Source organism: Amphiprion ocellaris, chromosome 10, assembly GCF_022539595.1.
Source record: "Amphiprion ocellaris isolate individual 3 ecotype Okinawa chromosome 10, ASM2253959v1, whole genome shotgun sequence".
Classification (NCBI taxonomy): Eukaryota; Metazoa; Chordata; class Actinopteri; family Pomacentridae; genus Amphiprion; species Amphiprion ocellaris.
The window spans coordinates 1,913,686-1,937,524 of NC_072775.1; the positions used below are offsets into that span (position 1 = coordinate 1,913,686).

General features: G+C 38.3%; 1 protein-coding gene across 6 annotated transcripts in view; it reads right to left on the reverse strand.

Annotated features, from left to right (window-relative positions):
• Nucleotides 1-23,839, reverse strand: part of LOC111570825 (microtubule cross-linking factor 1) — a 90,916-nt gene that overhangs the window by 18,654 nt on the left and 48,423 nt on the right. For 3 of the 6 annotated variants that reach the window (XM_055014017.1, XM_055014021.1, XM_055014022.1), the window contains exons 6-12: nucleotides 23,009-23,137; nucleotides 18,487-18,591; nucleotides 17,095-17,319; nucleotides 13,951-14,115; nucleotides 10,696-10,863; nucleotides 4,797-5,069; nucleotides 1,213-1,557 (exon numbers count right to left, since the gene is read on the reverse strand). In XM_055014017.1, coding sequence (XP_054869992.1) covers nucleotides 1,213-1,557; nucleotides 4,797-5,069; nucleotides 10,696-10,863; nucleotides 13,951-14,115; nucleotides 17,095-17,319; nucleotides 18,487-18,591; nucleotides 23,009-23,137 — 1,410 coding nt within the window. The remainder of the gene's footprint in view (nucleotides 1-1,212; nucleotides 1,558-4,796; nucleotides 5,070-10,695; nucleotides 10,864-13,950; nucleotides 14,116-17,094; nucleotides 17,320-18,486; nucleotides 18,592-23,008; nucleotides 23,138-23,839) is intronic. The other 3 variants (XM_055014018.1, XM_055014020.1, XM_055014019.1) reach the window with 3 other exon arrangements.

The following is a 23,839-nucleotide window of genomic DNA, read 5'->3' on the forward strand; positions in this document are numbered from 1 at the left end:
TACAGGGATAAAAATGCCCTCCAAAATTAGCACTAAATGCAAAGATCCAAAGAAAGATGTTCAAAGATTGGTGGAGACACATTAGCATCAAGCATTTAATTTCCTGCATTCAGATACATTTTTATGTAAGAATTTCTGGATTTCTGTCAGTTTTTAGTGGCATTGTCTTGTGTTTTAAATATTGAGTGAAATGTCTTCTCTGCACTCTTTAGAGATCTACGCCTACGCTAACGTTAGCATGCTAACTTGCTCACAGTGACAATGCTAATGTTGGAATGTTTAGCAGGCGTATTATTTACCATGATCACTATTTCAGATTACAGGGGGTCCTGGACTTACGTTAGAGTTCTGTTCCTACAGATCAATATAAGTTGATTTTTGCCGTAAGTCGGAACTCTGGTGAAAATATAAACAAAGCCGTTCCGCGCTTCAGTGGTTGGGGTCATTAAGCGTCACAGAATACTTTGTCACGGTGGCTCTAGCATTGTGAGCATTTACTAGCTGAACTGCCACAATGCCCTCTGCTGCTCCTCTGGTTACCACAACATTAAACAGTAAGAGGCTCCACCTGGTGGCGCAAACAGGAACTACAACTAAACTACAATACTTGAAGTTTGTATTCTCTAGGAACTCTCTCAGATAAATTTCTAGAAATTTCTCAGCTAAGGGATCAATCATATTTTATTTGAGCTTATTTCTAAATGGGTATATGCAGATACTAATTATTGGATGAAATGATAACTTGATTGGGACATCCCTACCATAGACTGTACATAAAAGCCTTGGGTTTTGAATTTGGCCGTCGCTATTTTGGTCTTTTTAAGCCAGTTGTAATGAGTGAAGGATAAATATGACTTAGAACTCAAGGACACTGTGCTCAATATCACTGTAGTCCCACCCTAAAACATACCCTGCTTTACTAGCTGTTCTCTTCTAAATGGGAACATAATTTGCAAAATGAACATCATGCTGTAGTGAATGAGATTCTAAACTAGTGGCTGAGACCATAAACTTAGCAGGAAAATGTTTACTGAGGTAACAAATCAAGTGAGAAGTCAAGTCACTTTCTCATAGACTTTTATACCATCTGACTTTTTTTGCAACCTGAGGAGTCGCCCCCTGCTGGGAGGTTTAAGGTACTTCCAAATTCAGCTCTTGTTTTCAACACCTTTGACTTTTTGTGTTGTTGTTTAAATCTCTGATGGTCATTACCTCCTTCATGCAGGGGAACTTCTTCTCACTCTCCAGTCTGGAGGGCGGTGGGACCTCCAGGCCGCTGAGGGGGTCCAGAGACAGCGCGTCCAGGAACAGGTTCTCCGTCGGGCCTTTCAGCCTCATGGCGGCCCCCTGCTCCTCCAGCATGGCCTCGGAGTCGGAGTGGGAGCGTTTGGGACGAGGCGGACCAGGAGTGGAGGTACAGGGGGACCGAGGGGCCCGAGGCGACCGAGGGGCGCTGCAGGAGGGACTGTCCTGAGGTGAGAAGACGCCTCTGTGGGCCGAGCTGCCATCTTTGACATCGATGCCTTCGCCTCGCCGAGTGTTCAGCTCTCTCTGCATCTGCACGATGAATCACACATGGATAGACAGGTCTGAGAGCGAATTATCTGCTGGTGGATGTAAAATGTAAACATGCAGAGTAAAACTGAAACCACTGAAGAAGAAAACAGCACATCTTTTGCTACAGATACTTTCTAATGCCACTTCTTCATTCCGTTTCCCACGGTTATTAACAATTCTTTTATCTTTTGTTATTTATTACTGTCTGTCAGACCTCCCTTTTACCTTTTGTTGCCACACCTGTTCTATTTGCAACTGTCTGCCAGATCCCTTCATTCAACCACCTTTTGTTCTTTGTTTCATTACCCTCTGTTACTGATTAGCAACCAAATTAACCACTACAGTCATGGATGAAAGTATTGGCACCATTGGAATTTTTCCAGAAAATATACATTTCTCCCAGAAATTGTTCCAATTACAAACGTTTTTGGTATACACGTGTTTATTTCGATATACATGGACAATTTTGTCTGGCCCATTTTTTGAGTTTTGTGTGAAATTATGTCAATTTTGGCTTTTTTCTTATGCTTTTCGTGCTTTTCCAATGCACATGAAGGAAATATTTGTAACTGCAACAATTTCTGTGAGAAATGGTGGATTTTCTGGAAAAATTCCAGGGGTGCCACTACTTTCGTCCATGAGTGCATTCACCTTTGTATTTACATACGACCCCCTCCCTACTCTCCGACCATCCCTACAAAATGTGGACTTTTCAAATGCTCTGGTTCTTCTTTCCTTCACAGGCTCATGCTCTGTGTTGGTAAGAATACCAGTAAACACCCCACTAGAGCAAACTTCCAAGGACTAAGAGTGAAATTTCTTCAACACCCCTAAATATTTCAGTCTCATGTTTATAAAATTTTGTAGAATGATGAACTGCTTCTTGCAATTTATGGAACTGCTGCAGATACATTACACTTATTTTTTTCACCGTGTTATATTTATAATTCAAAAACTGAATGTGCTGGTCTCCTTTATTCAATTGCAAATAGTTTAGCATCATATTTATTCATGATTTGTTTGCTTTTATACTGCCTAGCCTAAAAGATACCACATTAGATCATTTCTGAGTAGGAAAATTTCCGTTTTTTTTTTATTGGCAATCTTTCACAGTTGTACTCTTTCAACATATTTTGTCCCATTTTTGTGCGGCCCAAGTTGAACTGGAAAACAAAATCATAGGGTTTGACTGATAAGTAGCTTCCTGGCTACTGGTAATAGCCTGATATTTACTGTACAGGCATCTCACCTAACTCTCGGCAGGAAAGTGAGAAAGCATATTTCCTAAAATTCATTTTTGTCATTTAATATGAGTCCTGACTCTGCAGGTGTTGACTGTTTTTACTGAGCTTGGAAAAATCCACTTTTACTCGCTGTGCACCTGCAGCCTGGAATAACCTGCAGAAACATTACGAGGCTGGGCTCATTTTTATCCTTCAGGCAATTCAGGGTTTATATTTTTGCCTTATTTTACTACTATGGCTGTTGAGTTGACTTTGGTTGACTCATTAGTTTTGAAATTTTAAACACTCTAATTAATTTTTTTTTATTACTTTACTAACTTTGCCTTTTAAGTCTTTTAATATTCCCCAAGTTTTAGTTTCTTACATTATAAATGAGGCCTCTGTAGCTTAATTTATTCTGAGAATGAATGAAAAACAACTTTATTTTTTGGAAAAGGATCTTATAAAATTAATTTTCTCATGGAAACATGCTTGAAATTGTTCCTAATAACCTTGAATATACAGTATGTATGCATGTAATTCCACATTGTAATTTACTGGTATTCATTTAGCACTTTCGCCATTACAGTACTGACTCAGCTACTTCATTAGTCCAGCTCTATAAAACCTGGTTCTTTACATTCACCACAGCAGTTTTAATTAAGCAGGGGAGACTTTTGGCACCAAATCTCTAACAAGCAGATGCTGTATTCTCCGCTGTGAGCTTCTCCATAATCCACCTGCAACATTTGAGGTTAAGCTGGTTGTTCGGGGCTTGGAGGTGGAGGAAGAACAGCCACATTACTCATTCATTCTCACCCCGAGCAGCTCAGACGATGACCTGCTCTTTACAGTTTGCTGCAACATCGCTGAATAATGCATCTGCGCTTCCTGCTGTGTGTCTCCATTTGGCGGCGCATCAGCAGTTTTTTTTCCTCCTCAGCTACATGAACTGTACTCAGAGATCTGTTTTATATGGTAATCTACTCTCACACTCATGTCATATTAATACTCCTATCTCCTGCCCTGACCGACAGACACAACAAGCTGCAACGCTGCAGTTTGTCTAATTAAACTGTGCAAAGGACATCAATTATTCAGCGATGCTCCGTATTTATTGTATCTAACACCAAAAAACAGAGAAGATAATTGCCCCAGGTCCTTTGTTACAGTTTCTTTGTCTGCTATGCATTCAAAACCCTCAAAAAAACGGTAGTGAGGCTCCAACTAAAGACTGCTTCTTGTTGATTATCTTTTTGATTTAACACTTCATTCCTTGTCTATAAAATGTGACAGTAGCTCCTTATAATTCCCCATTTCTACCTCATTTCTCTCTACTGAATTTTCTCTTTCAGAAGAAATATTCAGTTCACCGATGATACCTGATTAAATAATGATTAGACATTGTCGTCTTTGCCTGGTCTCCTGAGCTAAAGAGCTTTCCAACTGCAGTATCAATCAACCAAAATCCAGTGAATTTCACTGAATTTTGGTTGATTTTTTTTTGTGAATGTTCTTAAGAAACATTTTTAACATTTCTTTTTTTTCCACCAAAAAAATGTTCAAAGATTTCCCAAAAATGTTGAAAATGTGGACATCAGAAGTTTCACTGTGAAAATAGATATTTTTCCACATTTTCAAACTTTAAAACGGGTCAGTTTTGACCCGCAGGACGACACGAGGATTAAACTTATTTTGAGTTTTCTTGTAAAATTCAACTCAAAACAAGATAATTTCCAGATTGTTTGACTTAACAAGATATTTAAGATGCATTGTCTTAAAACAAGTCCCTCCATCTGCTGAAATGTCACTTGTTAAGTGAATTTATCTTAAATCAAGTGGGATGAGACATTTTGACTAAAAATAAGACAAATAGAATTGGTAGGATGATGAGTTTTTGCAGTGAGGGTGTAAATGAATGGGCCGGGTCTCAGGAGGATATTGATTCAACACCTTTCCTTCCTTCTCCCTGTCTTTCTGCTTCAACTCTACCTCCTCCTATCTCCCCCGTCTCACCCTCTCCATCTTGCGGTGGAGCTCCCTCATGCTGCCGTCCCACTCCTGCCTCTCCTGGTCCAGCCTCTCCAGCAGCTCGGCCCTCTCTCGGCTCCACCTCTTCTCTCCGTGCTGCAGCTTCCAGCGGAGGTCCAGCGTCGTGCTGTGGCTCTCGGCCAGCAGCCGCCGGTGCTCCTCCCGCTCCTGCTTCAAGGCCCGGTCTGGGTCTCCGGTCGGCTCCCCATCGCCTCCCTGAGCCTCGCCTCGAACCCGACCCCGGGCTTCCTCCTCCAGCTGGACGAAGAGCAGAGAAACAGGGAGGTGGGATGAGATAAACACATTACAGCAGGGGTGTCCAACATGAGGCCCACGGGCCAAAAGCGGTCCTCCAGAGGGTCCAATCCGGCCCTCAAAGTGTAAAAATTACAGAGAAGACATTAACTGCAGATTGTAAATTAGTAAAACTATAAATTTAAAATCATTTCTAGACCATGACAAGTTGTTTTGATCAGAAAGTAAAATACTAGATTGTTTATTGTTCTTCTGTCGTTTTGTCATATTCTGTATTGTTTTTGTTGTTTTGTTTCTTATTTTTGTTATTTTGTGTTTCCTTCTTGTCTCGCTTGTGTTTTTTGTCTGATTTTTGTCATTTTGTGTTTCACGTAATTCTCTTTGTTATGAGCATCATTTTTGTCGTTTTGTGTCTTTTGTTGTCTCACTGGAGTTGTCTGTCCATTTGTTGTCGCTTTGTAACTTTTTTCTATTTTCTCTTTTGTTTCATGTCATTTGTCTCATTTTTTGTCATTTTGATTCTCATTTTTGTAATATTTTGTCTTAAGTTTTTTTTGTCTTTTTTAATGTAAAATCCTCTATGGTTCAGTTCCAGATGGCTAAATGTTGTGTTCCTTTGTAGACACTCTGTGATCTGGAAGTTGTAATGTGGAAATGATGAACTGAGGCTGAATGTTGCCGAAATTGAATTTATTTTCTCAACAAATTTCAGGTTGTTCATAATGTTTTGTAAAAATATAATTCCTTAAATGTGAATATTTTCAGAATGGACTTTTTTGTGGCTATTTATAGGTTATTATGCTGTGATTTTACTGATCACTTGAGATCAAATTGGGCTGAATGTGGAACCTGAACTAGAATGAATTTAACAGCGCTGGTTTAAAGGGTAAAAAAAAAAAAAAAAACTGTCCTCAGAAGGAGATATCTGTTTAAAATGTAGTTCTTGGATGAATTTTTATTCTATTTGCCTTTAATGTAAGCAGTTTCTTTGTAATTTCAGTGAAACATTGCTTCGTTTTGAAGGAATAAAAGTTTGCAGAAGACAGAATGAAGCTCCTCCAAATAGTTTTTATCTATTTTTTGTCTCCCCGGCTTTGGATCGATACATTTTTAACGGTTGTAAAGCAGTGAAATGCCCCATTTCACAAAATTCTTTGCAAATGCAAAAAGTGGTATCAGAGGTATTGAGATAACTTTTAATCTTTTATTTGTTTTGTGTATCTTTTTATATCTATTTTTATGTGTATTTCTGGCTTTGAGCTCAACAAAAAGAAAGCAGAAGTGAAGCCAAATGCGCACCCGGCCACAAAAAACAATAAGTCAATGTTAAAGCAGAGGAGAGGAATGACTGACGAGGTGCAGAGTGAAGAGCAAATGATGAAACCGTATGAACGAGCTGACAATCAGACGGCTCACTGGGGCTGATCAGTGCTGTTTGGTTCAGATTAGTGATAAGATCTGTACGAACAAACAAGCGCAAAAACTTCATAAAAGAAACGCATTTACAAAAGAGAATTGATTCAGAGCAAAGTGCTGCAGGAGAAAAATCACAACAAATTAAAGGAGATTTAGGACAAACTGACAGCAATGGACGGTGTTTGCTTTAAATCTGGTCAAACTGAACTGAACTTCCATGAAGTTTCTGCATCACGTTTTTCATTTACTGTCACAGAATCCATACGACATGCAGTCTATCATAACAGAACAGTCAGTCAAAGTTTGACATTTTGGGAAATATGTTTATTTACTTTCCTGCTAAGAGTCAAACAAAAGGATCAAAACCATGTACAAGAAAATAACCAGCTATAGTAGCTAGTTAGCTTAGCTTAGCTTAGCATAGAACGCATACTGGAAAGGCACCATGGTAGCAGCCAACTAGCTTCTTATTGTGTATTCTTTCTGTTTTATGGCAGATAGCAACCAGCAATAAGGAGCAATACTTCCAACTATGATGTGGCGCTGGATTATTTAATTTAACCCTCGTGTTGCCTGCAGGTCAAACTGACTCGTTTTAAAACTTTTTGTGAATGTTCTTAAAGAAATTTTTTTTTATTTATTTATTTTTATATATATATATATATATATATATATATATATATATATATATATATATATATATATATATATATATATATATATATATATATATATATATATATATATATATATATAGTATATATATATATATATACTGATATATATGGAATCACTTTAGATATTTTCAGGATTTTTTTGGAAAATTTTTACTCAGTTTTTGAATATATTTCGAAGAATTTTCTTGCCAAATTTGGGGGATTTAAAAAAAAAACTTTTAAGGGAAACTTTGAAAGAATTATTGGAATTTTCTTCCTGAAGGTTTTGCAAATTTTCAGAAATTTGCGGATTTTTTTTTGCTGAATTTTTGCATTTTTTTCAGACAAGGAAACAGTATTTTTTGGTTTAATATGAGGTAATGAATAGTAAGTGGTCAAAATGATTTAAAACCAAGTCGAACAAACTGAAAACAAAGAAAGCAAACAAAAAATAGTCACTAGCCCTAAATTTCAGTGAGATTATTAGTTGGTTTCATAAATACGAGGTGGTTGTTCTGCAGTGACATACAGCTCATACAGTGAAGGCTGCCCTTAAACATTTATATTTCAAACTGCACTCTGGTGGCTCCGAGGAGGGGAACGGGAGGGTTTGAACCGAGGACGTCCCACAGAAATCTTCAAAGCTGCAGAACAACGAGCTGGGAGCTTCTTCTTTTTCTGCAGAACAGAGCTTTGTAATCTTCAGACAGGCTTTGATCCCCCAACAGAATGGAACAAACCAGCAGCTCTGCAGCCGAGTGAAGAGCGAGTCAAGGCTGTCCTCAGAAACCAGCTTACAGAAATACATAAATAACCCTCATTCACAAATGTATTCTTCTACACTCCTTTATCGGGCTTTAAAACTGTCTGATTGGACACTGGAGAGGTTGACATGGACATTAACCCTGTGAAAACCCACTGCTGCACAAATACAACATCAGTTTGATTTTTTAAAATTTATATATATATATAATTTTTTGTTTATTTCATTTATTTTTTTGCTCATTTGTTTTCTATATTTGGGTCTTACAGGGTTAATATCCTCTGACTGAACGCTCAGGGTCAAGATGTGAGGCTTTATAAATATAGATGGTTATTTAGGACTAAAACTGGAGCGTGAAACATGAGGCTGCGAGACATTAATATCTGCTCATAGTGATTTAAATAAATAATCGCTGCTTATATCCACCTATAAATACTCAGGTGAGGGTGATTTTCAGTTCTCTCCTGCTCTGCTGGGCGGCGTAATGAATAATATTTTTAAGTCTTAATCATAACGAAGCGGAGCGGAGCGAGTAAAGAGCTCAGCGTTGAGTTATCAGAGCGCTGTAAGTGCATTAGTTCTCAGCGACCTCTGCTCTGTGGAAGGATTGAACCGTGTAAGAGTTTCACAGTTTAAAAGCAGCAGAGTTAAAAAGATAATCTTCCGCCTATTACTCAAACTTCTTAATTGGGTCCCGGAGCTGCAGTTTCCTTTTTGCCAGATAAAACTGAGAGGAGATGCAGCTAAGTCAGCGTGGATTTCAAATTTTATCTCCCAACAAAGCGGTCGAGGAAGAACATATTCAGGATCAAAAAACTGACTGCAAGCACAGACACAACAGACAATGATACTGCCACCGCCGTGCCCATAAAACATACTCATCTAAGCTTTTATTAGCATCTCTCCTATAGAAACTTAAAGTCAAGTGCAAGAGTTTAGTTTATAATTAGGTTTCACTTTATCTCCTATGAAGTATTACCCATTTTTAAAAAAATTTAAACCTGCAATAATTGGTTTTTTGCCCACTTGGGGGCATCAAAAACAACCTGTGAACACAATGTTGACATTTAATCACCATATAAGTTAGCAAACAGTTGCTCATTTGCACAACATCGTTCAGTTTCAGCCAACAGACAAAATGTTAGTCCAATATCCACCTTGTTTTTCGCTCTGTATTTGGTCTCCACCTACTTCTGAAGGACACTTCTGCGCTGGATAAACAATATTTGCATTGTAGTTGAAGAAAAGTAATGTTTTAAACAAATCTCACCTGTCGTTCTGCTTTGTTTGTGGATTCTATTAACTTGAACATCTAAATGCCATCCAATGACCAATGGAACCAATGGATGCCATTAACCCCAACACTGCCCAATGAATCCAACCTAAACCTAGAGGTTTCAGCATCTGATCAGTCTTTAAACTCATGGCTCTGTTTTTAAACTTGCCTTTGTGGACTCAGACTGTGTTCAGCTCAGTCTCTGTTTGTTTGTTTGGTTTGAGTTTATTAAAACTATAAATTTCCCCGCTGTCTGGGCACAGTGTTAACATCCTACGATGTTGTAAATGCTGTTATAGAAGAACACTGTGTGTAAATGCTGCCAGGAGGACAAATTTCAATATTTCTGATGCTGACACCAAAATCAACAATCTGCCGCCTTTTGTAGAAAACAACCATCAGCTCTCTGTTGTAATGATATCAGATGAGTTGTTCCTAATCTGCAAAGTATTTACACTCCCATTAAGATTACACAAGCTGTCTGGAGACGGGTACGTCCAACCATCAGGCACAAAGCTGAATTAATTAGTTTGCACAGCGACAGAATATACCCGTTATGCAGCGCCAAGCGAGTGATTCATCATGACTTTCTTGGATGCCGTCCTTCCTCTTTTCATTTAAACTGAAGGCTGATTATGAATTGAGTTGTGTCCGTTTGTTAGTCAGATGTAATATGGATTAAGATCCAGTTTAAGGTTATTATTCATTTCCCTGCCGCACCTTTAAAAATGACATGTGGAGCTACGATTAATCAGTCCCTCCAGGAAATCACGATGCTACGATCACAACAATTAAAGCAAATTTAACCAATCTCCGTGAATTCTGTGCAACCTTACAATTTTGTCCAATCATCACAACTTTTCCGCAATTTTCTCCCGCCTCCCGTGAGTTCCACCAATCACAGCAGTCAAACATAATGCACGTATGTCACCAAATTCACTTCCTCGTTTATAGTCTGAAGATGCAGACATGTCCCATTCTGATGTCTCTCATTTACCAACAAAAATACTGCTAAAGATGGTGAAAAACAATTCCCTGATGTTCTTCACCAAAGCAGAGGGAAACTGTTTTTGAAAATCATCGATCGACAAAAACACTTTTCTACCGCCAAACATATCAGGAGAATGGCTGAAAGGAGCGGACCACAGACCAGACAGATCACCGTGACAGAAGCTGTTGCATCCAGACCTCCACCAGACCAGTACCAAATCTCTACCAGACCAGTACCAGACCAGTACCAGACCTCTACCAGACCAGGCTGAAAAAAATGCAACTTTTTAGCAATTGTCACGATCTCCCGCAATTTCATCGCAACAAATACGCTTAAAACATCGCAATCCTGGATTAGAGGTCAAAATGCAAAAACATTAGCTCTTCTCCTTGTTACCGGTTTGCCCTGGGTGCGATTTCACCCATGCAGGAAGCAACATGTTTACTGTCGCCTCGCTGCTTACTGAAAGCCCCACACCAGATTGCGCCCTGTCCCTTTAAAGGTGGGCGCTGAGACGCCATCTGTACCTGAGCGACCTGGCACTTCATCTCTGCCCACTTGACCTCCCAGGCGGCTTTGTCATTGGCGTAGCACTGCTGCAGTTGGCTTCGCCGCGACTCCTCCTCCCGCAGCTCCTCTCGAAACTCCTCCAGCAGCGTCCGCAGGGCCTGCAGCACCCGCCGGTTCTCACCGAACTGCAGAACCATCAGACAGAAAACACACGTTTGAGAAAATGTGGAGTCAACAGGCTCACATGTTCACAGCAGGTTCAGCAGGTTCTCTCCTTATCATCTGGTTTGTATCTGCCGTTGTCCTTTACGTCTCTGTAAAGCACTCTGGGACGAACCTACTTTGTAAGTGCTTCATAAATCAATTTACCTCGACTGTTTCCATCCTGTTTCCTATCTTGCTTTGCTCTTTTACCCTTGTCTCTTTAAAATATACATACAGCTCATATCTGCATGTCGATATAAGTCTGACCTTAAAATATCCTCTGTTTGATCGCCTAAAAAAATCATTTAAAATTCAGCTGGAGCTTCTCAGTAATGCAGTAATTAAAGCTGCATAAGAAACTTTCACCATCTCGGATCTGGATTAGATCTTTTTAAAGCTTCGGGCTGCATGAGCGGTGACATCCAGTGGAGCGAAGGGAAAAGAACGGCAGGTTTCCTGAGTTTTCTGCTCAGAGAGGAGCTGTTGGCCTCTGGTGGTCCTGCTGTGGAGAATCTGCAGGTTCCTGGCAGGAGGCAGTGAAGCAAAAACAGGAGTCTGTGATCGCCTTAACCCTGAAAAACCCACCATATATATATATATATATATATATATATATATATATATATATATATATATATATATATATATATATATATATATATATATATATATATTCCTCTTTATATTTACACATTTATTTCCTTATTTTTCAACAGATTTATTTTTTATTTATTCTTTTATTTATTCCTCTATATATCTACGCATTCATTTCCCTATTTTTTAACAGATTTTATTTTATTTATTGAAATTAAAAATTGCTCAATTGCAGAGACAAGGATGGATCAAAAAATCTAAAATAGAGCGTCACTAATTTAGGGAACTTTAAAATTGCTATTCCAGATACATACAGAAGCCCAAACCTTTTATGTGTGAAACCTCAGAAGCCTGTATTTGTATTGTATATTTATATTTTTAAAGACAGGAATGATGCTGATCACTTAGTTTGCTCACCATTTAGACACTGATTTTCAGCTTAAGGAGTCTTTAAACTGTTGAACCGAGGAAAGTTTTGCGCATTAAAAGTGATAAAAGTTCTTAAAAAAGTTCTTCCATTAACTCTGAGAAATGATCTCATCTGCAGTATTTAGGCTATTTATACACTTAATCACTTCAACAGTATCAGCCTTCAGCAGGTTCAGGAGGACTGAATCAGGATTTCTCCCTCACCAGTCTGATTTCTTTACATATTAATATGTTCTTCTGTGGCTCCGGCTGCAGGACTTACCCTCCAATGTGTGCAAACGCTGACTAAAGCAAGCCTCATGTATAAAGCTTCAGTTAGTCTACTGGCTGGAAAACTGCTCAGAAAGCGCCAGAGTCAGATCACTGTACAAACCATTTTTATGATGTTGGGGAAAAATCAAAACACGAGACAAAGTAGTGCACTTAGAGCTGCTGAATAATGCATCCCAGCCAGAAACGCTCACGTCTTTTCTTCAGTGGAGGGGCTGAGAGGTCGACTGTCCGGATAGAAACCTGAAAAAACTCATGAAACTGAGCCTCCACGTTTTCTAGCATAAAACTGGGCTTGCTCATAATAATTACTGTTATGTGGGTCAAAATTCCCATCTGCATACTGAGCCAAACAGCTCTGAGGAGCGGCTGCCAAACGAATGAAAATATGAAAAACATGACAATCTGAAATAATAACGGCTGAAGCTGCAGGACGAACTCACAATAAACCCGCTTACTGGAGGAAGCACAGCTCTGTTCTTTCATATGGAATATAAGTGGTTTATCTGTATAAAATCAACTTTCTAAAGAGCTTTTTTTAAAATGAACTTAAATGAACTATTATCTTAGTTTTGTTAAATTACAGATATTATCCACAGACATAAAGTATCCATATGTGATAAAAATATATGACCAAAACTGTAAATAAAGTCGAGAAATTAAATAAAATCTGTATTTTTACAAATTACACTATTTTTCCTGTATTTAAATCAGCCAAAGATATCATTAATTTACAGACATCTTTACTGTTACTGGAAAAAATAGGATTAAAAAAATGTAAATAAAAACTGCTGCTTTTTGTTTTCATTGTACAGATTTTCCCTTTTCTAGTAAATTAGAGGCAACATCTTAAAAAACTAAGAAAAAAGTATATAACAAAGTAAATAAAGTGTATATATATATATATATATATATATATATATATATATATATATATATATATATATATATATATACACTAACAATAATTCCTTCTTTTACACAATCACTGGTAGCTGAAAGAAAATTGTGTGTAATAAGGATTAAAAAATTGTACATAATTAAAAACACATGTATCTAAAATAATATGGAAGAAAAAAGTACATAACAAAGTATATATAGTATAAAGTATATATTAAAGTAAATATTGATAGAAAAAAATGGTAAAAACTGTAAATAACTCCTGTGTCAACAATCTGCAATTTATATTTACATTTTATCGATATCTGTACAAATAATAATTCATTCCTTTGCATTTACCTGTAAAATTAGTGTTTTTAACTGTAGTTAAATCAGCAAAAACAGAACTATTTTACAGATATTTGCCATCATGTGAGAGAAAAATGATTTACATTAAGGACTGAAAAATGGTAAATACTCTTAACTGTTCATTTCAAGAGTTTCCCTTCTTAAGTTACTATTACATTACAATATTTCACCATTTTTAACATGTTTCTGGTATCCCTCCTGCACAGATTTTTATTTTTTATGATTTTTTTTTACAGTGTATGTTGGTGGAAAACTTAAAAATTTTACACAATCTCAAATATTTTCATGAATTATTTGTGGATTTTTTTGGTGTGTGTGTTTTTAAAGGTGTGGCTGCATTAGACAGACACAAATAAATGCAAATAACATTTATGTATTTATTGTTTACAAGAAAAACTAACAAAATTACATTCTACCAAAATGACCCAACACTCAAAAGTTCTTGTCTTCATGGAACCAATCAGTTTGAAGTTTTGAACAAACTGTTTTTAGGATTTGTTTTGTATTATGTGTGTTGATGAACTCACCTGTCTGTGGGGCTGCAGGTGTCGGTCCGGTGAGGGCAGCGGGGCGACGGGTCCGGAGTCGATCACGTCTCCCGGAGTTTGTGGAAAACTCAGTCTGTCGTCGGACTCGACCTCCGCCTGCTCCATGATCACCCCCAGCTCTGGGAAACCCTCCACCTTCTCCAACTGGAACAGACGATAGAGACACCAAAAGCTTCAATTCATGCACTCATCTTTTGCAGTTTAGAACAAAGGAGTCGCTGTTAAATTGTGATTTCTTTTGTAACTGGACTGTATCCTTAAAAATCCAACTGAAAAACATCCCAAATCAGTTCCAGTTCCACAACTGTGAGGCCAAAAGAACAACTTTGGGTTTTATAGATACAAAAGTACAGAAAGTCCCTTTATTCTTATCATCAGGCCAAAAGATATCAGCATTTCTACATTTACAGAATCAAAACAGTCAATTATTGGCCTGTATCCCATATTTATGTGCTCAAAATTGGTTTAATGATGGTTTATCTTCAGTTGTGTAAAGCCTAGTGTCATTTATTAGTTGGGTTGTAATCGGCCTGCATAGGAGAGTGAAATGCTCATTCTTAGCAGCTTCTTGTGCATGTTTGTTTAATTTCCAGTTTCATCTACAATCATGTTTAGCATCAGAAAAACAAAATATGTTAATTCCACTGACAAAGCTCAGAACAATCACAGACTGATGGAAAAAGAGCAGAAATGCTTCAACAAGTCAAACAGAATGTGTCTCAGATTGGTTAAAAGCCATTTCTTCACTCTGGATCTCTTGATTTCTTTGGCTTTTATGAGATTAATTAGGTCTATACCCCATATTCATGTGCTCAGATTGGATCTAGTGTTGGTTTAATGCTCATTTTTATGTTTTATTTGCAGTTGTGTAAATCTTAAAGTCATCTATTGTTGGACTGTAATCGACCTGTGTATGTGAGGTATTGTGTAAACGAGGAAGAACTGCTTTTTCTTGGCAGCTTTTTTGTTTGTAGTGCATGTTTGTTTAATTTCAGATTTCCTCTGCAATTGTGTTTGGCATCAAAAATTCTGGTAATTTCACCATCAAAGCTCAGCACAATCACAGACTATGGAAGAGTTTCAAAAAGTCTAATCAGGAATGAGTGAAACCAGCTCAGCTTGGTAAAAATCATCTCTTTCTGAACCTGCCTCACTCCAGCGCTTCAGAGAAATGGCAGCAGGTTGTGATTTAATAACAGATAGAGGTTGTACAGGGACCTCTAAAGAGATACGCTCACATATTCTGACTAAGTAAAGTTCCACAGAGAAGCTTCCTAGAAGGTTCACTGTGAAAACGCCGTCCTTCCTCTGCTCTGAAATGACAAACACGATAACGTCTTCGTATGATAAAGAGGCAGAAGTTGATGCTTCAGATGTTTCTTATCTCAGCATTCTGACTGTGGTTTGTACATGAGAGAAGGTTGGCCCAGTTAGAAGAGCTCCTTACAGTAGATCTACAAAACCCTTCTAGGAAAACAGCCTTTATTATCTCTGCTTCATTAAAGGGAAACTCACCCTTTCACAAGATCTAAGGAGATTCATTCCAGAATGGTTAAAGGCCGTATTTCCACTCTGGATTCCTTGATTTCTTTGGCTTTTGTTGGGTTAACTCGGCCCGTATACCATATTTATGTTCTCACATTGGATTTATTGATGGTTTAATGCTAATTTATACATGTTATTTGCAGTTTGAATCCCAATTTCATTATTAGCTGGATTTTAATTGTCCTGTGTATATGGGAGGAACTGCTTCTTCATGGCAGCGTTTTTGTCATCAGATTACTGCTGTTCATGTTCAGCATCAGATTAATGAGCGAATTCCAACAGACAATCTATTTAAAAAGCGCAGCAAGGCTTCCAAAAGTCTACAACAGCTCCCTGAACTGTTGCACATATATATAATTATTTCTATATTTGTGTGTGTGTATATATACATATATATTATATCTTCTTCTGTTTACCTGCTTTCTAAACACCTGAAAGGCCTCCTTTTATTCCACTGACTGTGAGGCTTTCTACAGAGGCGATTAAATCAACCTGACAGTTGAAGGTTCTGCTGGGATTCAAGGTCGAGTCAAGCAGAAGGACGATAAACATCCAGCAAGAGGCTGCTCAGTGCTGCACCATCTGGAAGCACAAATTAGGTTTCAGAGCACAGCGCTGCTGAGTCAGGACCCAGAAATTCAATTTAGTTCAAACTACAGTTGAGAATTATAGAAAAAGCACTCGCTCCAAGATGAATGTGGCGTAAATAGAGGTTTCCTCTTCTGTAGGTCGCAGTCACTGATTAATATCACACTACAACCAAAGGGACAGCGTGTTTATGACAACTACAAAGGTAGCGTGGTTAGAAGAAACAGAAGGTACTGAGCGGAAATCACTGAAACTCGAGCTCCATCGACGGAAAAAAGAGGCGGACTGCTCAGTGACCTCAGCACAGAGATTAGAGAAAAACTAAACCAGCAAAAAACACATGACTCAAACTAATTTCAAGCAAATGCAACCAAGCAGAACCTGAGAAGGAAACAAGGAAAAACAGGAAGTGGACGGTTGAACTGAGAAGTCAAACAACAAACGGATCACTCAGTCAGCCAATTAACTCCCGTCTCCATGGCGATATCACACCTTAAAGTGGTGAATAAGTGGAAAATGTTCAGGATGAGTCAGCTGTTTCTTGTCATTTTCACCTTTTCATTCCTAATGATCAACTCAAACCAACAACTTGACGTAACTTCATCGTTTCGGAGGCTCAGAAATGAACCTGAACCACACGCTGAGTGTTCTCCAGCATTTTTAACAAATATTCTCTCCTCACATCACAGAAGAAAGTATTAATTTACATGTCAAAAATCCACTGTAAATCGCATCAAAAATCTGTATTTGTTTAAAACAGTAGATCAGTGTTTGTAATGTTGGTTTTCACATTTAAGTTTCATCCCAGTGTTGAGTATCTAATCAGTGCATAGACATAAAATCAGTGAGTAACCCAGTTCAGGAGATCTTTCCTGTCACTTTCCACGTGGTAATCCTGTAAAACTCCTTAAAGCTGTGAATAATCACCAGCGAGGGGAAGCACACAGCTCCATAAAGTAAAGCCCTCCATTCCCGTCTGAAGTGTCTCACCTCTGGATGTACCGTCTCCTCTCCTGACTCGTCTTTCCGGCCGAGCCTCCAGTGCATGAGGATCCACCTGAGCTTCATGTAGAAGATGACGGTGTTTCTTCTGAAGAGTCGGACCTCCTGCTGCAGCGCTGCTCTCTCCTGAGGCCACGGAGCCTCGAGGCTCTGGAGGCCCTGCAGCTCCAGACCTTCACGCTGAGCCTCCAGACGCAAACGCTCGTCCTCCTGCTGCAGGAAACGCCGGATCACACAGTCAGCAAAGGGTTCAGGTCAAAGCTGTCATATTCAGAGACTTGTGTGTGCTTTTTAGTTGCAGCTGCAGAGATTTATGAGCAACGTTTATGTCTGATATGTCATAATTTCACAAATAAATACATTAAATAATCAATTTTAGATCCAAAAATGCCAGAAAATATTAGAAAATGTACATTAAAATTCACCAAAACCAACATAGAGATATTCCAGTTTAAAGAATAACTAGTCTGAGACAAAAAAGACACAAAAAAGTCACAAAACAACAAAAAATTACACAAACAACAAAAATGAGACCAAAAATGACAAAAGCAAGAAATAGAACAACAAAAAAGCAGACAACACAAGCGAGACAAAACAGGGAACACAAAACAAAAACGGGACAAAAAAAACGACACAATGACAAAATCATGAGACAAGCAACAAATGTCAGACAAAAAACAAAAACAAGACAAATTATTCCAAAAACGAGACACAAAATGACAAATGCGAGAAACAAAATTTTAAAAATGAGACAAAAAATTAGACAAATGACACAAGCGAGACAAAAAGGAAACAAATGACAGGTTCAACCAAAAAAGTACACAAAAAAGATACAAAACGACAAAAACGAGACAAAAAACAACGAATAAAGGGAAAAACAAAATCATAAAAATAAGACACAAACAAAAACAAGACAAAAATTTGACACAAAATGACAGAAGCAAGAAACAAAATGAAAAAAATGAGAAAAAAGTTACAAAGCCGTAAAACAGTGAACAAACGACACAAATGAGACAAAAAAATTACAAAACGACATAAACAATGTTCAAAACAACAAATAAAGCAAAAGATAAAATAGTGACAAAATAAGACAAAAAAACAACAAAAACCAGACAAAATATTTTAAAAATGAGACACAAAAGAACAATGAACAATCTAGTATTTTACTTTATGATCTAAACAACTTTTCATTGTCTAGAAATGATTTTAAATTTATAGTTTTACTAATTTACAATCTGCAGTTAATGTCTTCTCTGGAATTTTTACACTTTGAGGGCCGGATTAGACCCTCTGGAGGACCGCTTTTGGCCCACGGGTCGCATGTTGGACACCCCTGCTGTAACTGCTCCTGACCTAAAGGTGCTCAAACATCTACTGCACCTGAGGCAGAGAAGCGACGGCCTCCCGTTCGTCCATCGTTGTTGCTCTCATCCTTCGCTCGTGATCCAGACGGAACTGGAGGTCGGAGGCAGATGAGTCCCGGAGCTGAACCACGAGAAAAGACAGTTAGTCCGCCAGAAAAATATCCACAATGCATCCTGTTCTACTAACTGAGGGGAAAACGGGGGATTTGTAGGTGAGATTATTCTTCTTGACTATATTTGTTCTCTTCACTACCCACTGTGAAACAGAAAGTCACTAAAAAAAAACCTGGGAAAACCTTTTGTTTGCTGCACACTTCAGTCTGGACTTTTTCTTTTTAAAATCTGGCAGCATCCAAAGCTTTTTGCTCAAACTATTTCATGAACTATTCTTCTGAATGAGCAAAAAGTTCCTTCTGGTACAGCAGAACAGAGAACTGTGAGGAGCACAATGCAGGATAAAAAGACAGAAACCGTCCTGGAGCTGCACGACTCTAACTGAACAAACCATGGTTGTAAATAGGGAAGGACCGATTACTGGTTGGCCGCTATTTGTGGCTGATATTTGTGGTCGATATTTGGCATTTTTGTGATTATCGGTTTCAGTGTTCTGAAACAGCAAGGATTGCTAACTGGTGGACCGCATTTAAGACACAAAAAAAGACAAAAAAAACTACAAAAAAACAAAAACAAGTCAAAATATGACAAAAATTAGACATAAAGTGACAAAAAAATGTCGATAAAACGATAAAAAACAGACAAAATAATGACAAAAGCAAGAATCCTTTTTTCAAGTTCTGCACTTTATTTTCAGATGTACAGTCATATCAAAAGTTATTTATTAATAAATGTTGTCAAAAAGTTTTTAAATTTTTTTGATTTGACGTTCAGTTATTGATTATTAAAACTACCAGATTAAATAAACATAAATCACACCAATTCAGTCAGACGTTATGATGTTCTGGACCTTTGCTTTAATACATTTCTCTGACTGGACCTCTTTGAACTTTAATTGAATAGTCCTGTTATATTATACATAAAAAATTCGCCGTCACAAACCAGGAAGTGAGCTTCTCTCACAGATGGCTATGCTAACGACTAGCGGGCTAAGTTAGAGTCTGGAAAACAATAATTAATAATGCCTTTAGATATGAACCTTAGTGCGAAATTAAAGTGATAAAACATTATTTTACATATTCAATAATAATCACAAGGGATGTCCGATAATATTGGCCCGATATCGGCATAAAATGTAATATCAGTCAATATCATTATCTGTCTTTTTTGCCTATCATGAAAAACGATACAATAATGCCTGGATTTTGCTGGCATTTACCGACTCACAGAGGGAGAGTGTGAACTGTTGTTTGATGAAATTTAAAAAAAAAAAAGTCAAATATGCCATTTTTTTTCGTAACTTCAGTTGAAGTAGTTTTCTTATTTTGCTCAGACAATGTTTCCATCTGAAAGCCTTGTTGCATCTGAGAATGCATCCAATAGGGCATCACAATAAAATGAGGCATGATGTGTTAATTCCACCACAGGAGATATGAGATGTTACCTAGAATTAGTTAAACAACCCACAGATATTGAGAGTTGGACAATATTGGCATATTGGTTATCGGCAAAAAATCCAATATCAGACATCCCTAATGAAGAGGCCTCGTTATAAATGACAGGTTCTCTGCTCTCACATGCTGTGAAAACACTACATCTAATGTATATTGGTTCCAAATATCGGCTATTTGTTGATTACCAATAACTGGCATCTATATCGGCCCTAAAAACCTGATATCGGTCAATCCCTAGTTGCAAACATAAACTCCCAAAATGCACTTCATCACATCAGAATCTCTAAGATACCCAAATACAGCAGCTGTGTGAGTTTAGCTCCAATACAGGTGATAAAGGGGGAATGAGATGTTCATGGTTTCAATGCGATGATTCATCTCCAGCTTCGGATTTGGACAATTTGGGAAATAGCGGCGCTCCCTAATGCGATTCCTTTGCCTCCGTGCTGCTTCAGCGTTCCCCTCCAGCAGTAAGTTGAGCTGCTCGGCGTGTTCTGACCCCGGCTCACCTCCCTGTCGGCCCAATGTCAAATGCAAATCACACGGCAGCCGACTAATCCGGCCACATCCCTCCGTCCATTCATCTCCTCACAGATTACAATGCTGCAGAAAACACGGGGACAAAGAGAGAAACCCACGCTGGAACTGGAACTCTAACGGTTATGTGTCACTTCACAGCTGCCAGAGCTTCGACGTTACGTAACAACCGGTAAATTTCTCTATGAACGCGAGCGTGAGGCGGCGATTCCACAGAGCTTCATTAAAGAGCCGAGTCACTGCAGGATTTAACTGATCTCAGATGATGATGTGGGCCGGTCGCCTCTCTGATTGTGCTCTTTGGTTCCCTCATTGTGCATTGTGACTCTAAGCTGCAGTCCTACATGCATTAAATCTGCTGAGTCGAGTCATGAAAGTATCGTGATGGAGCCGCTGAATGCACACAAGCCTCACGAGTCATGTCAAAATGCCGTCGCTGCTGCTTCACACTGCTTCAGGAGGAACAAACCTCATCACAAAACACACACAAGAGCTAAAACTTCACCCTTAAATACTTAAATCAACCACAAAACATTCAGGGGGCGAATGATACAAATTTCAAAAGCAATAAGAAAATGTTAAATCAAATAAAAACCAAATAAACAGCAGTCAGTAGCTGTGGGAGTGGGGTTTTTAGTGTGAAAGTGAATGAAGTGAAGTCGTGTTCTGGAGCGTCATTAGACATGCTGGACTGAGCGGCCTTCTGATCACAACTAATTACAAACTACATACATGTGCAGGTATTTTTGATATTCTCATTGTTTTTCCTCGTGTTTTTGTCTCCTGCACCTGTAAATGTCATCAGTTGTTTCACTAGAGAGCAACTTTAGTCGACTCCAAAAGCAAACCCCAGAACAAACACCAACTCTCATGTATAAAAAATACAAAATCATAACTACATGACACTGTAATGACTGTTAATACTGTTTATTTGTAGCTTTAATCAGCTGAGATGCAGGATCAGCAGGAACCCTTTGAATCCCCAAACTCACCTGAATGTTATCTGTTTATTAAATATCCAAAAATGCACCATTTACCAGAGCCAGAAAGTGGAAAAACAGAAAAAAATGCCAGATTTCAACTTTCCAACAGTTCCTAAACTACTCATCTACCACATGCCATTCTTTTGGGAAAACTAACCAAAATTTCACTTTAAAAATTACGATATTTCATCTAAATCACTTTATTCTACATGTCTCATTTAGAAAAATGCAAACAAACAAACAAAAATAGGATGTTTGCCTGAACCTGATTCTGTAAAAAAAAAACAAATAATTCTGGACTTTTTGGTTCAACATGAGATACTCAGCTGTGACCAACAGTCAGGTGGCAAAAAATCAGGGAGTTTTTGGTTGAACTGCAGGCTGTGTTCACACTGAGCAGACGGAAGTACAGAAATAAAGTCATAATTTAAGTAGAAACATTAATACTTTGTACAATAACACTTGTAGGCACTTGAAAAAATGTTGTACTTTTTTTTTAACCTAATATATAATAATTTGATTAATTCGTTTGAACTCAGTCTGCTTCTAGTCCTGGTTGTGTTGTTATTGTAGAGATTCAGGACTTTATACTGCAGTAAAAATGAGCCCACAGTGAGTAAAATATGACAGGATCAGAAAAACGCCCCGGGTTCAGAGGGAGTCAAAATTCAGCGCAGTTTATTCCCAAAGTGTGGCTTAATTTAGCCCTGTAAGACCTAAATATATATATATATATATATATATATATATATATATATATATATATATATATATATATATATATATATATGTGTGTGTGTGTATATATATGTATATATATATACATATATACATACATATACACACACATATATATAATTCATTTTTAGAAAAATGCATGTAACAAAATATATAAAATATATTATATTGAAAAAAACATTTAAAAAATTAGCAAAAAAATGAAAAAAATAAAACATTTATAGATCGAATTTTTTAGCAAAATATATTTAAAAGTATATAAAATATAATATATATTCTTTTTTTTAATAATTTTTTTTGCTCATTGTTTTCATATATATCTAAATAAATAAATATACACACACACATATAAATAACTGAAAATAGTAGTTTTAAAAAAATAAAACTGATGATGTATTTTTGCAGCGGTGGGTTTTCCAGGGTTAACCTTTAATCAAATAAAACTCCACACAGTGAAGCTACAGACTTCAGGTTTATAACAGCAGAAATCCTGAGTTTGGGGTTTTTGATTTGGTGTGAAGAAGAAAAAAAGTTCATCAGTTTGTCTCAATCAGAATTCTGGAGTTTCTTTCTGGAGTCTCCGTTCACCAAAAGGTTTGTTGCTCTACAGTGAAGGAAGCAACCACACGTGGCTCTGAACTAGAGAACAAACCAGATTTAATGTGGGCAGAGGGCCCTACTGCTGGAGGAAGGAGATGGAGGAGGCACTGACCTCTGCTCTTAAAGCCAGGGGTCTGTGGTACCTAGTGGGTCCCGGGGCTCCCCTGCTCTGGGCCTGGCTCTGGGGCTCCACGCCTCGCTCCTGTCCTAGACGCCACTCCAGCTCATCCCTCTGACCGGACTGTGAGTGACGTGGGGTGGGGAGGGAGGGGAGGGAGAGGTGGGGGAGGCAGTGTGGACGGTGGGGGTCGGGGTGACAGGTGGTGGGATACAGGTGGAGGAAGGGGGGACATGTGTGAGGTGGATCGTGGACAAAAAACAGACAAAACCAGGTGGGGGGGAGAGGGGACGAGGAAAGAAAGCGGGTGAGGGAAGAGGGAGGAAAACAAAAAAAGTAGAACAGAAAATGGGTGAAGAATATAAGCAGAAAGGAGGGAAGAAAAAATAAACTAACAGACTAGACGGTGTGGAGAAGAACGAACGGACTAGAGGACAAAGAAAAGCGCAAAGAGGAAGACCAACTTAAAGATGACGGCGTATGAGAGAGATGAGAAGAGAACGAGAATGAGGATGAACAAAATCATGGGCTGAAACATCTGGCGGGAACACAAAGAGGAACGAAGAGAGGGAGTCGGGAGGAGGGGGAAAAGAATGCAAAACACCTGTTATGAAGCGCATGCAATGAGGGAAACATGAGTCCAAATACCAGAGCTAGCAGCACGCTAACGGCTAACCAACACGCATGATGCCCCGTGCACGGCCCATCAGCCAATAGGAAGGAAGAGTTGCCCCGTGCACGGCCCATCAGCCAATAGGAAGGAAGAGTTGCCCCGTGCACGGCCCATCAGCCAATAGGAAGGAAGGGTTGCCCCGTGCACGGCCC